This window comes from Pteropus medius, unplaced genomic scaffold (genome assembly GCF_902729225.1).
Source record: "Pteropus medius unplaced genomic scaffold, Ma_sr-lr_union100, whole genome shotgun sequence".
In the NCBI taxonomy this organism is placed as follows: domain Eukaryota; kingdom Metazoa; phylum Chordata; class Mammalia; order Chiroptera; family Pteropodidae; genus Pteropus; species Pteropus medius.
In genome coordinates this window covers 1,154,127-1,172,122 of record NW_024350925.1, presented here as the reverse complement: position 1 = coordinate 1,172,122, position 17,996 = coordinate 1,154,127, and the positions used below count along the sequence as shown (strand labels likewise).

Genomic DNA, 17,996 nt, shown 5'->3' with positions numbered 1-17,996 from the left:
TAACTAATATAACACTGTATGCCAACTATAATTTAAAAATTAAAGAATTATTAAAAGTTAAAATTTAAAAAAACTACAGGCTTTCTAAAAAGTAACAAGAATACCATTCTATTTCCCAGCACCTAACCTTAAGGTGTAAAACAAGACATTTTGATATATACATTGTGAAATGTTCACCAAAATAAAGCTAATTAACATATCCATCATCTCACCTAGTTACTTTTTGTGGTAAGCACACTTTAATATTTACTTAGCAAATTTCAATTATGCAATATATTATTATAACTACAGACACCATACACTTTTTATAGACAGTATAACTTTTTCCTTGGACCAAAATATCAATTTTCTCAACCCCCAAACCCTGGTAACCACCATTCTACTCTCTATTTCTATGAGTTTGGCTTTTTAAAATTCTACATGTAACTGAGATCATGCAAATTTGTCTTTCTGTGACTGGCTTATTTCACTTAGCATGTCCTCCAGTTTCATCCAGGTTGTCACAAACGGCAGGTTTTCCTGTAGGTCATTTCGGATAGTATGGACATTTTAACAATATTCATTTTTCCAATCCATGAACCTAGGATATTTTTCCATTTATTTGTGTTTTCTTCAACTTCTCTCAACGTCTTATAGTTTTTAGTGTACGGATATTTCATCTTCTTGATTAGGGTTATTCTTAAGTATTTTATTGTTTTTGATGCTATTATAAATGAGACTGTTTTCTTAATTCCTTTTTTGGATAGTTCATTGTTTGCATATAGAAACAACTGGTTTTTGTATGTTGATTTTGTATCCTGCAACTTTAGTGAATTTGTGTATTTGTTCCGATCATTTTTTTGGTGGTCTTAAGGTTTTCCATATATAAAATAATGTCATCTGCAAACGGACAATTCTACTTTTTCTTTTCCATTTGGATGCTTTTTATTTCTTTTTCTTACCTAAGAGCTCTGGTTAGAATGTATAGTGCTGTGTTGAAAAGAAGCAGTGAGAATGAATATCCTTGTCTTGTTTCTGATCTTTAAGGAAAAGCATTCGAGCTTTTTCACCATTGACTATGATGTTAACTCTGGGCTTATCATATATGGCCTTTATTTTGTTGAGGTACATTCCTTTTATACCTAATCTGTTGAAAGTTTTCATTATGAAAGAATGTTGTATTTTGTTAAATGTTTTTTTCTGCACCTATTAAGATGATCATATTGGGGGAAGGGGTGGCGGGAGCCTTGTCCTGCAGAGAATGTAGCAAAAAGTATCCTCTCAAACAGACCAAGAAGATGCGTGAAGAAGATAAAGGCATTCAAGCAAAAGAAGAGCAGCAGAAGAAACTCAAGATGCTAAAAGCAAAGGCTGCAGGAAAGGGCCCCCGGCCACATGTAGAATTAAGAAATCTGGCAAAAAGTGAGCTGTTCCTTGTACCTAAGGCATTGCTGATCCTTAATTCCATTCCTGTTTTAACATCTGGATTCCCTGCCATAACATCTGTGCAACCGATAGCTAGAATGAAGTGTTGTCTTAAGAGACTGCTGTACATTTAAGAATAAACTTTTGTAATAATAATAATTTTTAAAGAGATGGTCATATTATTTGTATCCTTCATTTTTTAAATGTGGTGAATTATATTTATCTATTTGCATATATTGAACCAAAACCTCTCATTTTCATTATTATTTATTGATTTTCCTGGTCTCTATTTCAGTTATTTCTGCTCTGAGTTTTGGTATTTCCTCCCTTCTGCTATCTTTGAGCTTAGCTTGTTGTTCTTTCTCTAGTTCCTTGAGATGTAAAGTTAGGTTGTTAATCTGAGATCTTTCTTTGTTCTAAATTTAGACATTTACCACTGTAAACTTCCCTTTTAGAACTATATATGCTGCATCTCATAAGTTTCGGTATGTTGTATTTCCATTATCATTTGACACAAGAGTTTTTAAGATTTATTTTTGATTGCTTCTTTCACACATTGGCTATTCAGGGACATGTTTAATTTCTATGAATTTGTGAATTTTCAGGTTTTCTCCATTGCTGATTTCATTTTGAGTTAATATTTGTATGAAATGTGAGGTTTACATCAAGATTATTTTTCTTACCTGTGGATGTCCATTGCAACGGCACCATTAGATGAAAGGACCATTCTTCATTGAAGATTTTTGCACTTCGTTGAAAATCAGTTGAGCATATTTATGTGGGGTTATTTTGGTGTTCTCCATTATGTTCAATTGATCTATGTGTGATCTATGTGTTTATCTCTCAGATAATACCACACAGTCTAGATTACTTAGCTATATAAGGTAAAGTGTTTCCTTCTATTTAATTCCTCTTTCTCAGCATTTTTAGCTATTTTCACTCCTCTGCTTTTATGTATAAATTTTAGAATAATCTTGTCTCTCTCTCTTTTTTTCTCATTCTTTTGCTTGTATTCTACTTGTATCTTCATATTTAAAGTATGTTTCTTTTAAACAGTACATAAAGTTGGGCCTGGGTTTTTTACCCAATTTGAAAAATGTCGGCCTTTTCACTGGGATATTGATGTCATTTTCATTTAATGTGATTTTGCATATGCTGAGATTTCAATCTACCATCTTGCTACTTGTTTTTTATTTTTCCCATCTAAATTTGTTCCCTCTTTCCTCTTTTTTTATGTCTTCTTTTGGCTTATTAAATATTTTTTATAATTTTATTTTGTCTCCTTTTTTGGATTATAGATCCTGTTTTCAATACTTTTGGAAATATACTCAGAACCAGAATTGCTGGATCATATGATAATTCTATTTTTAATTCTTTGAGGAATCACCATACTGCTTTCTATAGTAGCTACACTATTTTACGTTCTTACAAGTACTTCAATTTTTAAACAATATTGTATGTACTGAGTAGAGAATTCTAGATTGATAGTTTTTTTCCATTATTTTAAAGATGTTGTTTCACTGTGTGTTTCTGCTTACATTGCTTTCAATGAGAAATCTAATGTTCTCCTTAATTTGTTCCTCTCTGTGCAGGGTATCATTTTTCTCTGGTTGCTTTAAAGATATTCTCTTTATCACTGGTTTTGAGCAATTTATTATTATGTGCCTTGGTGTTGTTTTATTTCTTATGTTTGGAGTTTGCTAAGCTTTCTGATTTTACGGGTTCAGAATATTCCTTACATTTACAAGTTTTCAACCATTATTTTTTCAGATATTTATTCTCTCCTTCATTTGGGGATCCCAATTACCCATATATTAAGCTATCTGAAGTTTTTCTGTAGCTCACTGATGCTCTTTCAATTTTTTTAGTTGTTTTTGTTTTCCTGCATGGTTCATTTTGGATAGGTTCTATTGCTTTGCCTTCAAGTTCACTACTCTTTTCCTGTGCAATGTCTAATCTGATGTTAGTACTATCCAAAATATTTTTAACCTAGATACAGTATTCATTTCTAGAAGTTTGATTTGGTGCTTCTACTTACCTTTTTGAATATACAGAATACAATCATTAAAAGCTATTTTAATGTCCTCTGTTAATGCTAATTTTTGTGTCAGTTTCAGTTGATTGCTTATTCTCTTTAGTATAGGTTGCATTTTCTTGCCTCTTGTATTCTTAGTAATTTATTACTGGATGCCAGATATTGTGATTTTTACCTTGTTGGATGCTAGTTTTGAGCAATTTATTATTATGTGCCTTGGTGTTGAAAAATATTCTCGACCTCTACTCTGGGAAGCAATAAAGCTCCTTGGGATCAAATTGATCCTTTCAGGTCATACTTTTATAGTTTTTAGGTAGATCTAAAGCAGTGCTCAGTGTAAGATTAATCATTCCCCAGTACCGAGATGAGACCCTTCTCAGTTCTCTACCCAGTGCCCCATAAATTAGAGGTTTTCTAGACCAGCTGGTATGAACAAGCTCTACTGCCAGACATATGTGAGCCCTAGGCACTGTTACAACTAATAATTTTATATGGTTATTCCCTGGGCTTCATATATTTTCATTCCGTATTGTCTTGATCAGTACTTTGTTAAACACTGGAGGACTCTCTTATTGCTGTGGTTCTCTTTCAGTGCTGTGCTCTCCTCTCTGGTATTCCGTGCTGTGAACTCTAGCTGCCTTATCTCCCCAGACTCTCAGCTCCATCTCCTCAAATGAGAAAGCCTGCTGGAATCCACTTCAGTTCTTCTTCCTATACTACAGCCTGGAAATTCAAGGCAGCAAACTGCACAACTGCAGTGCTCACTTTCTTTATTTCCTATCTCCCAGAGATCACGTTCTGTTGTCTGATATCTAGTGTCTCAAAACCTATGTTTCCGTGTATTTTTTCCTTTGGCTGGGGGGGGGAGATTGGGGTGGGAGGTAGGGGCGGAGTATTCAGGCAAGGACATAAATCTGGTCTCTGGTACATCTTGTTTGGAAGTAGAAATTTACCATAACTTTTTTTTAAAACAATATATCCCCTTGTTTTTCACACACGGACACACAAATGCACACAAAGATTAGACGAAAATATACCAACATTTTTCAAGTGATTAGATTATGAATGACTGTGCTTTTAAAAAACTCATCTGTTGTGTCAATTTTTGTGTGCGTGTGTGTGTGTCAAAATTTTCCATAGTTAACCTGGATTGTTTTTTTTTTAAGAGAAAAAATATTTCTAATTTTTTGCATTTTTATTGCACCACGCTTATTAAAGGTTTTTTTTTAAAGAGCACTTTTAGGTTCACAGCAAAACTGAGAGGAACGTAGACAGATCTGCTATGTACATACCCTCTTCCCCTCTTTCCCTCACCCGTATGAAAATCCTCCACCAGAGCAATACATTTGTTATAACTGGTGAACTTATGCTGACACATCATAATCACCCTAAATCCATAGTTACATTAGGGTTTGCACTTGGTGTTGTACATTCTACTGTTTTATTTGTTGGGTTGAAAAAAGAATATAAAAGATGAAAAAAACAAAAAGATTATTTCCAAACCTCAAAACTTCTGGCAGCTTTTTCCCACAGAATGTCATGTAAATAGCCTACTGATTCTGTTGTCAGTTTTCTTCCTGTTTGGTGACCTGAAAAAAAAAACAACTCACAATCTTAAAACAGAAATCAAGATCTATTACATTAAATAAAAAGAGCTAACTATAGTCAGAACCTATAATCTTTAAGTAATGTCTATAAACACAATCACATTCAGACAGGTTTTCAACATCAATTTTAAGTTTACTAGTAAAACTGAATATATAATATAATCAGAGATTGGTAGAATCACAGTAATTTGCCCATTGATCTGTGATAGTTTTCCAGCCTAGTCTCTCTTTAACATATTTTCCATGTTCCAAATTCGATCATCATCTGGTGCCTTGTTATTGTGAATGAAAAGACAACTAGATCAGACCACATTCACAGGAAAGGGCAATTATACCTTAAAGCCTTTGTGAAATACTTTAAAACCATGTTTACACATAAACTATTATTTTAAATTTTAACTCGTATCTGACTGTTTCTGGTCTAGACATTTACAAGGTTCAAATATATTAGCACACAGTAAGGTAAAGTTTAAAACAATAGAATTCTATAAACACTTCTCTTTCACCACTTTGGCACTATCAATTGCCACAAAAATCTTGATTAGAACACTGACAGTCTCTGACCCCCAAGCCCAGACAGCAGATGTAGTTCATTCCATGACTTAGTTAAAAATACCCACACGTGTGAGGAAAAAGCTTTTAAATATATCTAAAAATATTATAATATTAATATATATTAAGTCTTAATATATCTTAAAATATTATAATACTTTGAGAGTATAAGTATATAATCAGATACCACGATAAAACTTTGGCTAACTGTAATCAGGAAAATTAGTTATTCTGGATAATCAAGTTTTCTAGTTGGCTGACAGTTTACTTTCATTAAACATAAAACGTTTATTTTAAAAAGTCTAAGTCATTTCATTAATTTTTCTAAAAATTGTTTTATGAATTATGTTTTTCTGAACATACTTTCTAGTTTTCTGAAGAACAATTTAACCTTTGCTTGATCATTCATGGTCAACAACGCTAACAGCTATTGCATTTTATTGTATTATTAATATATCACAGTGATGCCTTTGGGAATTATTATATAGTACATATTATTTAAAATACTATTTTTTAAATCTTTAGAACTTTTATAAAATTTGTAGTTTTTTCTTGCCTTGTAGTCAGTTTAGCTATATATTATTTCCACGCAGGCCTATTCACTCTTCAAAATATTCTACCATTAAAATGCTAACGGTTGGAAAACCAGATGACAAAACTTATTAGAATTAGGTCTAAAAAAACTGGATTCTTAGTGAGGGTCTGGAGAGAGAGTGTCCTCAATGAAATATGGTTCATAGAATCTAGAGTTCAAAGATTCTTAGAGACTACCTAGTCAAAATACTTTTTTCAAAAAATCAATAACTTTGTTCTTATAAAAACATGATACATACTTATAAAAATTCAAGCAATCTGGTAAAATATAAAGAAAGCAACAGATCACCTAAAATGCCACCATCAGAATAAATGATAGTGTTAAAATTTAGTGACTATCATTCCAATTATATCTCTACATATATGTAGACTTAGAAGAATAGATTGGGGCAAGAATTTTCTATGAAAGGGACCCTACTAACTGTGCTCTTCACAATACATGATTCTACGGAGAAGTGGGGGTTAGGGGAATGCTAAGATTTGGCTCTACAACTGTGCTTTAACCAAAGCAGTTCCACTGTATTTTATTTGGGCAGGGCTCCTATGAGATTGTATCAAACAAAAATGCTACTGCTAAAAAGAAGTTAAAAACCAGGATTGTAGTTCATAACCTTCATTTAATAGTTGGAAAAAAACAAGATCCAGAGGTATTGTCGACTTGCCTAAAGGCACACAGCTAATTTGAGATCTAACTGGAAATACAAAATTAGGCTTCTAAACACAATTTTCTTTTATACATGGGTTTTAAAACTCAAAAGTTTGTCTGTTTTTAATGATTGATTTTGTTGTTTTTGCTTAGTTTCTCATTTTAGCTTTCCAAACAAGTGGAATCTGGATAGGCGAGGTGTTATAGTTAAAGGTTATTAGGTAGAAACCAAGGAAGTGAGAAAAAGGAAAAATCTTTTGACCTGAGGATTTTGCTACTGTTCTGATATCTATCTTCAAATTACATGCATATTACTATCTTTCTAAACTATCTGCAGAAATCCTACTGACCTATCATGATTTCTTCAATCTTCTCCTTGGCAAGTAGCTCTTCTTTCCTTTGTAAAAGTATGTCAGCCTGGAACAGTAAAGCTTTTCCAATATTTTCTGATGACTTGAAATGTTCACAGATAACCTCCATGAAATTAAACCCAACAGAGTCTCTGTTCAAAGAGAAACAGTTGTAAGTGGTGTGAATACAATAAATGTTTTTTTGATTAATGGGACTAAAGTTTGAGTATGAGCAAAACAGGCAAGATAAAACTATATCTGAGCTTAGGTATTATCATTAAATACCTAAATCAGCCTATTTGTCCAAATAAATCATTTAATTCAAATTGTCTAATTTATTAAGTCACAAGTATTTTCTTTTCATGAACATCTATCTATAGTAAGATAATCATCTCTCTAATACCTTATTTATGCTCTTTCTCCAGAAATGATGCCAATTTATAAAAATTGGATCATGAGATTCAGTGAAGATACATGAACTGACACTAGAAATTTACCAGTCACTTACAAGGAGAATTTCTAGAATCTACTCTCTTAGCAACTTTCAAATACATTACACAGCAGTGTTAACCACAGTCACCATGTCGTACGTGACATCTCCAGTATCCAGTTACCTTATAACTGGAAGTTTATACCCTTTGACCCCTTTTCTCAAGTCATTATGCTGTACACCTTTAAACTTATACAATGCTGAATATCATTTATATCTTAATAAAACTGAAAGAAAAAAAGCAATTTACCCATTCCCTCTGCCAACAACTGCTTTTAAAAATTTATTTATGTTTGATTACACAAATAATACACCAGTATATTTTGATTATTTTAAAATGTCAACAGTTTGTGGATTGGAAAACTTAATATTGTTAAGATGTCAATACTCTCAAAGAAATCTACAGATTTTATGCAATCCTTATGAAAATCCCAATGACATTTTTTACAGAAATAGAAAACTCCATCCCAAAATTCATATGGAATTTCAGGAGATCCTAAGAGCCAAAACAATCCTTAAACAGAAGAACAAAGCTAGAAAAATCACACTTTCTGATTTCAAAATATACTACAAAAGTAATCAAAACAGTGTGGTGCTGGCATAAAGACAGACATATATACCAATGAAACAGAACACGGAGTCCAGAAATCAATTCCTGCATATAGTCAAATGATTTTCACCAAGGGTGCCAAGACCATTCAATGGCAGGAAAGAATAGTCTTTTCAACAAATGGTGCCGGGACAACTGGATATCACATGCAAAAGAATGAAACTGGATTTGGCAATGACTTCTTGGATATGACACCAAAACCACAGGTAACAAAAATAAAAACAGATATAGCGAACTATATAAATTAATTTTAAATTTCTGTGTAGCAAAGGACACGATCAACAAAGTGAAAGGCAATCTATGGACTGCAAGAAAGTATTTGCAAAATACGTATTTAATATCCAGATTATATAAAGAAGTTCTAAAACTCAACAAAAACCTAAACACCCTGATTTAAAAATCGGCAAAGGACTTAAATAGACATTTCTCCAAAGAAAATATATAAATGGCAACTATCTCATGAAAAGATACTCAATATCAGTAATCATTAGGGAAATGCAAATCAAAATCAGAATGAGATACCATGTCATATTTGTCAGAATGACTACTGTCAATAAATCAACAAACAACAGGCGTTGGCTAGGATGTAGAGAAAAGGGAACCCTCATGCACTGTTGGTGGGACTGCAAACTGGTATAGCCACTGTGGAAAACAGTTTAGAGGTTCCTCAAAAAATTAAAAACAGAACTACCTCATGACCTAACATTTCTAGTTCTGGGTATTGATCCAGAGAAAATCAAAACACTAATTTCACATGCATTCCTATGTTCACCTCAGCATTATTTATAATAGCCAGGATATGGAAGCAAACGAAGTGTCCATCAACAGACAATTGAATAAAGAATTCAGCCCTAAAAAAATGAAATCTTACCATTTATAACATGGATGGACCTAGATATTATGCTAAGTGAAATAAGTCAGACAGAGAAAAAAACATCATATGACCTCACTTATATGTGTCATCTATAAAACAAAACAACAAACAAAACAGAAACAGACTCATAGATAACAGAGAACAAACTGATAATTGCCAGATGGGAAGGGGACTGGGTGAAAAAGAGGAAGGGATTAAGAAATACAAATTGGCAGTTAGGAAAGAGTCACGGGGATGTGAAGTACAGCAAAGGGGATACAGTCAATAATACTGTAATAACTGTAGTGCCAGGTTGGGGGTGGATTAAAATAATCAGGAGGACCACTTCATAAGTTATGTAAATGTCTCACCACTATGCTGTATACCTGAAACTAACATAAAATAATACTGAATGTCAACTGTAATTGAAAAAATTTTAAATATTTTTAAATAAAAATCCTAAAGTGTGAGTGAGGAGGAGTCTTGTGGGATTGAGTCCTCTTAATCTGTGGGAGGTGATGTTATGTCCAGGTAGATAGAGTCAGCATTGAGTCAAATTATAGGATACCCACCTGGTGTCACAGAGAATTGCTTGGTGTGCAGAAAACCTCCACACATTCGATGACCGGAAGTAAAATGTTTTGTGCAGGTAGTAAAGGAGACTCGCTGGGAAGAAACGCATGGGAGAAAAATACAGTAGCAAAGAGCTAGGTTTTTCCCTGCAACAGGAGGGAAGAACTGAGGTTTTTCCTTTTAGTACAGCTCTTGGGTACTTGATTCAACTGTGAAAGTACAACATGTGGAATTCCGGGATCGAGGGCAACTGATACTGTCAAGATCTAGTTTTATAAGCCCAATAAATTAGCCATGAGGCGTGGTTGCCAGAAAAGAGCTAATGTAAACACTGGCTGCATTAAAAGCAGCAGAGTCCAAGACAGTGCAGCCCCGCAGATCCCCCTGTGCTGATGGACATGTCCTCTGTCCGTGCCGTCCGTGCCGTCCGATGAGGTGGGCCTCAGCCTGCCGTGGCTGCTGCGCCATGACAGATCTAGTGAGACTCAGGGACTAAATTTTTCATTTTGTTTAATTTTAATTAATTAATTTACATTTAAACAGCTACGTGTGACTAGTTGCTACCATATTGGATAGCACGGGTTTAGAATATTTAGAACATGAAAGGCATGTACTGTTAGTTAGATCTGGAGAACTGTGTTCATTTCTAGTTACCATATTTATAAAAACTGGAAGTGACATCCTGGAAGTGAGCTTATTAGGAACACTGTTAGAATGAACTGGGGAAGAACCGTCAAGTGAAAGATTTAGATGTTACCATATGGCAGAACTAGCAGCCTTAGAAATTACTAGAATATATATATCAAATCTCTATGAGAAAGAGTTTTGCGTTCCAGCTTTGTAAAAATACAATAACGACAATCCCCCTTTCCACAGGCATTCCAGAGGAAGCCGAATGACTTTCCATCCCGGAAGTCGTGTGTCAGGTAGGAGACAGGTCTACAAACAACGGTTGGCAAGCCACAGCCCGCAGGCCAAGTCCAACCAGCCATCTGCTTTTGTAAATACAGTTGTACTGGAAGCCAGCCATTCTTGGTCATTTAGACGGTGCCTCTGGCTGCCTTCTACTACAACAGCAGATTGAGTAGGTGTGACAGAGACTTTGTGGCCTGCAAAGCCTGAAATACAGTATTTACTACCTAGCCCTTTATGGAAAATGTTTACTGATCTCTGGTCTAAAACAGTGGTTCTCAGAACTGCCAGAGAACGAACAAAGAACACAGAGGCCTGGGCTTGTTCGAGTAAGGTAGGGTTGGCCTCTACATTTTTATGAAGTCCCCTAGTGATCATATTTTTCACAGCTTTACCGAGGTATAATTCACACCCTATACAATTCATCTATTTAGAGTACCTGATTGAAAGGCTAAGTTTAGCACATCCACAGAGTGTGCAACCACCACCCCGGCGATTTTAGAGCATTTTGCTGCACCAAAAAGAAACAGAATACCCATTAGCCATCACTCCCCATTTCCCCCAACTCCCACAGCCCTGGGCAACCACGAACCTACTTTGTACCTCCATAAATATGCCTATTCTAAAATTATCATAGAACTAGAATGAGACAGTACGTGGCTGTCGTAGCTGGCTTCTTTCACTTAGCATAATGTTTTTAGGATTCATCCACGTTGTAGCATGTATCAGCACTGTTTCTTTTCACTGCCAAATAATATTCTACGGTATGGGTAACAATACCACACTTTATCTATTTATCAGTTGACAGACATTTTGGTTGATTCCACATTTGAGTATTCAAAATAATGCTGCTATGAGATTCCTATATAAGTGTTTGTATATGTTTCTTGTTTAACTTGGGAGTGAAATTGCTGGGTCACATGGTACATAACTCTATTTCACTTACTGAGGAACTAACAGACCATTTCCATACTGGCTGCACCATTTTACATTCTCGTCAGCAGTGTATGAGGGTTCCAATTATTCCCCATCCTTGCCATTATTTTATTATCTGTCTGTCTTTTTTACTACAGTCATCCTAGTGGGTGCAAAGTGGTTTCTCATTGTAGTTTTGATTTGTATTTCCCTGCTGGTTGACGAAGTCGAGCATCTTTTCAAGGGCTTGGTCCCCAGTCACTCTGAGGCACACTGACGTCTGAGAACCACTAAAAGGTCTGCAAGTACCTTAAGGTCCCCTTGACATGGATGACCCATGAAGATAGTGACAGAGAGGCATATCGCTTGCAGAACTGTACTTGCTTACGCCTTCCTGTTCCACCAGACGCTGGCCTGAAGGTAACTTAGTCTTACTCCTGTTTCATAAAGCCACACTATCTTATTCCTTTTTCATTTTATTTTTTTTTTTAATTTAACAAAAATTTTCAAATTAACTTGACAATCGATCATTTAAATCATTAGGCAAGCTGTTTCATCGTCTAATTTGATCAGCACAATGGCAAACACTGTGCTCTGTGAATACAGATGGAGATACATGATACATAGACACAGATATATATTCAATATGTGCTCGTGGAAACCTTAGAAAAACGTTAGTCTTTAGAGAAAAGAAAATTAATTCTTCTGTACCTTCCGTGATCAATCAGCTGTTTGGCGATGTGCAGACAGAAGTCTAAAGACATGTTGAGATGTAGTATTTCCATGCCAGCTAACAAAGAAAAAATGGAATAATCATATCAGTTTCATTTGTGAGGAAGCGTAGCTATTTTCGGTAATTTTTCTCCATTCAAAATCTTCCTAAACGTTTGCCATATACCATGTCTTGCCAAACAATTTATCGAAATCTCTTTATGAATAATATCCAATGCTAGAAAGAGTGCAGTGAAACAGGCACTCTTAAATGAATGGCAAAGTAAACAAGTAGGATCCTTTTGAAAAGCAATTTGGTTATACTACATGAGAAGAACACAGTGGCTAAAAGCTTGAGCTGTGAAGTCAGACAGACCTATATTTGAAACCGCTTGCTACCTGTATGGCCATAGGCAGGTTACTTACATTTTCTGTACCTTAGTTCTCTCATCTGTAAAATGAGGACTACATGACCAATCCCTTTGGGTTACTGAGAGGGTTACATAAGATAATGCATGTAAATTAAATAGCAAAGCTCCTAGTACTTAATAAGCATTCAATAAATGACAGCTGCTATTATTATTATTATTATTATTATTATTATTATTATCTTTGCTTCAGAAATTATACTTCTGAAAAGTTATCTGAAATAAACATGGGAAAATGTTCACAAACAAAGATATTAAAAGCAGTGTTGACTATAATCACAATAAAAAAGACATTTACTCTGGGGGTGCACTGTAGGGCCAGAACTGTGCTTGGTGCTGGGAACCCAGCAGTGGATGAAACACAAAATCCCTGCTCCTGTCAGGAGCTCAGATCGCAGAAGATGGACTGTGGATATGTTTAGTATTTACCAAAAATTTCCTTAATAGGCATGTACTACCCTTTCATAATTAAAAAAAAAAAACTTGTATATTCGTTTAATTTCTACTTTTTCTACAACAAAAATACCAGTGAAATTTTAATGCCAGCAGTTAGGTTGACCATTCTAAGAATAAAGTACTTTAGCTAGCAAAAAAATAAAAAGATAATAAATACGAGTTTCATATGTTCTCTCAATACAACAAAGTAAAAGATAATTTTATTACTCTAAACTTTAGAAAATTTAGATTCAGAGAGGTTTCCTAATTCGTAATCTGACACTGCAACTTCATTACTCTGAAGATTAAGAGTATCTAGACTGAGTTAAGTAAAAACAATCTGGAATAAAGAACGATTTCACTTTAAACTGTGCTTTTGATCTACATTTTGATAAAACCTGTAATGGGGAAATCTAGTCCAAAATTAATCCACTTCCAACTCGGTAACTCCAACAAACTCTCTAGTCTTCACACATTGGATTAGTTTGAGGAAGCTTGTTCCTTTAATCATTTAGTCTCATTATTCCCCTAGCGAAAGAAAGGTGCAGCTGTCTTCCCAGTTCCTAGCATCGTTCCATCTGCATATACCGAGATGATACTGTTACCTAGAGACACAGAATCTTCTACATTGCAGCTTCTGAGGTCTCTTAGCAATTGCTTAAGATTCTAGAGGTTACAGAACGTTTCAGCAGCATGAAATTAGCATAAATGTAGAGCTGCTTTCAAATCTGGTTATTGTCCTCATTACAAATTGTTATTTATTGGATGATCAGTTATTATACTAACATATAATTTTATACACTAAAAATAATGCAGCTCTATAATACAACTATATTTTTATACAGTAAAAAACATAAAGCATGTATAGATTAAAAGAATTTAGAGTAAGTTATTTTTATGACTAAACATAACTGAAATACTGGTAAGAGGCCAGCACGCAGAGGTTTTCTGCCTCATTTAATACATCTATACAGCAGTAACAACAGGGATAGTAGTAACTATGATAATATTATTGCACACCGTGCACCAGGGATGGTGGTAAGCGCTTTACACACATTTTCTCGACGAGTCCTCAGAACACAGTGAGGGAGACACTATTCTATCTCTTTTGAAGGTGAAGAAACTGAAGCACAGAGAAGTTAAGTAACCTGCCAAATGACCCACAGCTGTACAGCAGGATGTTTTACTTTGTGAGCTGTATATTCTAGTCCCTTGAGAATTTTGAAAAAATAGCAATGTTTATACAAGTAATATAAAAAGCCCAGCGTTACAAGGCTTTTTCCATCAATAGGTAATCTTTCTTCATAGTAACGGACAACTTCAGAAGGGTTAGACAGCTGCAATTCTCAGACTACAAGAAAATTGATAGCTTTTATTCAGCTCTTTTTTACTACCGATTAAATTAGCTACTATTCTCTCTTTCTTTTTCTTCCTGACAAACCACCTTCTTCCTTTCCTATGTGATCAATTTCATTCTCCATCATCCTCAAATTATACTACAAAAGACCTTATGTGCAACAAACTGGTGGTGATATTTCAAAATTGTGTGTTCTTCGCACGCAGAGATACCTCCAAAGAGTTCTTCATTAACTGTTTCGCTCGCCAAGAGGATTTTCATCTTTAAGTGAAGCCCAGCCGGGTGTAAATGTTCCTATTTTAAACAAATAAATCACAATTATATTAGAACTGTGGACTGTCAAAGAGAATTCTCCAGTAATCACCAGTTTTACTCAACCACAGCAGGATGACTCATGATCAAAGCAAATCAAAATTATAAAAGATCAGATCATAACATCTGGTCTATCCCTGAGGATATTTTCTGATATTTTATTCAATCTAAATGAAATACAAAGAAAAGAACATGCAAACATTTCCACCCCGTGGCAAGCATTTAATGGCAGAGTCAATACCTAAACTGTGTGAATGTAAGGCCATATCTTGTCTCAGTAAACGAAACCTCAAACATCAATTAGAATCTTCTCTTTTGAGATTTTGGTAACAGCCAAGTTATTTTGCAAACAATAGTTGAATGAAACAGAAAACATATTGACTTTTCTACAGGATCCGCCTGTCACAATCAATATTCATAACAATGTACTCAGAATGGTTTTTGCAAGTCCTTGTAAGCTGGCCTGAAGCCATCTGTGATCTCTTGCCGGGTTCCACTTTTGCCTGACAGGGTACATCTTTAAACAGCTGGCTGAGATTAAACATGCAGTGTGGACCCTCGGAACAGAAATTTTCTCTCTACAAAGTCATTTAGCCTCTATGTGAACATTGTTCTCATTAGACCCAAACTCTAAAAAATGGTTATAGCTATTCATGTGTGAGATGCCTTAAGAACAGAAAGTTGGGGAAAGTCAGCACTAGTATTAAAAGGTTTTGCAAATATAGATGATATTAATACAAAAAAAATAAACTGAGGTTGCAAATTATAATTGTAATTTCTTGCATTACTACTTTTCCCGATGGCCATGTTGAAATATGTCTTAGGTTCAATTCCCGCTCATCTTTCAGGGATGTGCAGATCTTGCAGGTTTGGCAGGAGCTGCTGAACTTGAGTCTAGTCTCAGATAAGTTAGCATTCTGTTTTTCTCTTTGATTTCATTACCAAACAACTCCAGAAAATGGACGATACTTGGCTTTCATTGTATCATCATCCACCTATTCCTCTCCATAAACGTTTGCACTGTAGCATCCGTCCTTACTGTCTCTTGAAACTACACTTTCAGAATTCACAACTAAGTATCTGTTAAATCCATTGGCTTTCTCCCTACCATCAATCTCCTTGTCTCATCTGTTAATTTTTCTCCCTACTGTTTCTCACTCTTTCTTTTTTTTACCAGCTACTGGAAAACAGGATCCAGGTATAACAAATTTTGAAGGCAAGCACCATGCATATTGTTTTGCAGATGAGGAACCCAGGCCCAGATGGAGTAACTTACCCATGCTCACACGGTCGGTAAGTGTCAGAGCTGAAATTTGAATTAGAATCTCTCTGACTCTAAAGGCAATAATCTTTCCACTATAATATGCTGCCTTCTTTGAAGCTCTTTCTATCCTTGGCCCGCCTATCATTACACTGTCCGGGTTTCCTACCAGCTCTAAAGATAACTTTTCCATTTTTTTTTTACTGTGAAGTATATCATACACACACACGAGTATATAAAACTTACGTGTCTAGTTTACAGAATAATGATAAGACAAACACCACGTTCTCCCCACGTCAGTTAAGAAGCAGAACACTACCAGAATATTAGAGGCCTCGGTGTACTCTTGCCCATGTGGATCCTCCTCACTTCCCCACAGAGGTAAACAACACCTTGAATTTTGTGCAGTAATTCCCTTGCTCTTCCTTACAGATACTCTATATACTGTTTGGTTTGCTTACATTTGAACTTCATTCAAACAGAATCATATGTACATAAATTCTTCTGTGACTTGCTTCTTTCGGTCAGTACCACAATTTTAAGATTCATTCATGTCAATGTACAAAATTACTTTATTTGTTTCCATTACTGTGTAGTGTGGTCTTCTAAGAGTATTCTCTGCTTCGGCATCACTTAGAAACCCATGAGAAATGTAGGCCCCATCCCAAACCTACTGATCAGAAACTCTGGGGGCAGGGCCCAGGAAATAAATTGTGTGTGTATGTGCGTGTGTGCGTTGTTTTAGGAAAAAGCGTAAAATCATTATTGGTTTGCATTATGAAAAGTTTCCATTTCAACATAAATTCCAGCAGCTGTTTAGTAAGGTAATAAGAAAACTGCGTTTTGACAGACGTTCTCGTTAACATTTGAGCATGCTGAAGTGTGAGAATGACTCCTGTACAGTGTTCCATTCTATGACATCACAATTTATCTACCTGTTCTACTTGGGACATTTGAGTCGCTTTCAACCCAACTGCTATTATGAACAATCCTGGCATCAGCTTTCTGTACACTTCTAGTACATAAATGCTAGAATTTTTCTCCAAAGTATGTAACTAGGAGTAAAGTTGCTGGGTGGTTCAAATTTATCAAGTAATGTCAAACTGTTATCCAAAGTAGTTTTATCAACATTCAAAAAACTAGGAATAGGAGGGGAACTTCCTCAACCTAATAAAGGGCATCTACAGAAAACTCATAACTAACGCCATACTTTAATGGTGAAATACTAAAAGTTTTCCCCCTATGATCTGGAACAAGACAAGGATGTCCGTTCTTGCCATGTTCTCGCCAGGGCAATTAGGAAAGAAAAAGAGATAAAAGGCATCCAGATTGGAAGGAAGAAGTAAACCTATGTCTATTTGCAGATGAAATGATTTTGTATGTTGAAAATCCTAAGGAATCTGATAAAAATCTTATTGAGGCTAAGAAACGAGTTCAGCGTGGTTATGAGACTTGCTGGGGTGATCACTTCATAACTCACTACATTGTACACCTAAAACTAATCTAATGTTGTATGACAACTATAAATGAAATTTTTTAATTTTAAAAATTTAAAATTAAATAAATAATGAGTCCAACAAAGTTGCAACATCAATATTTTAAAAATCAACAGGTGAATTCTGGGCAAAGTGTATGCAGGTGTTCTTGGAACCATTCTTATTCTTGCAACTTTCTAAAATGTTCATGTCTATTAATATTTTTGTATTTTAAAAATTTTTATGTTAAACAAGTTTTTCAACATTGAAGAACACCATCCACATGGCATAAATTTCAGAAATATATAATTCAAGTAAACGAATGGTCTGTTTGGGAAATCATATTTTCTGTTTAATTGAACTATTATTCAATTTCATGCTTCTAATCATGTTGAAAAAATTCTACCTAAAATGTATTGGTATATTTAATTGCCTTATTGAGTAAAACATATTGATCCTGATTGAATCTCTTTTTA

At 34.8% G+C, this 17,996-nt stretch overlaps 1 protein-coding gene across 1 annotated transcript in view; it reads right to left on the bottom strand.

Annotated features, from left to right (window-relative positions):
* TEX11 (testis expressed 11) overlaps positions 1 to 17,996 on the bottom strand; it is a 144,167-nt gene that overhangs the window by 60,104 nt on the left and 66,067 nt on the right. The window contains exons 13-16 of the mRNA XM_039841737.1: positions 14,685 to 14,766; positions 12,253 to 12,331; positions 7,189 to 7,340; positions 4,943 to 5,028 (exon numbers count right to left, since the gene is read on the bottom strand). Of these exons, the coding sequence (XP_039697671.1) occupies positions 4,943 to 5,028; positions 7,189 to 7,340; positions 12,253 to 12,331; positions 14,685 to 14,766 (399 nt within the window). The remainder of the gene's footprint in view (positions 1 to 4,942; positions 5,029 to 7,188; positions 7,341 to 12,252; positions 12,332 to 14,684; positions 14,767 to 17,996) is intronic.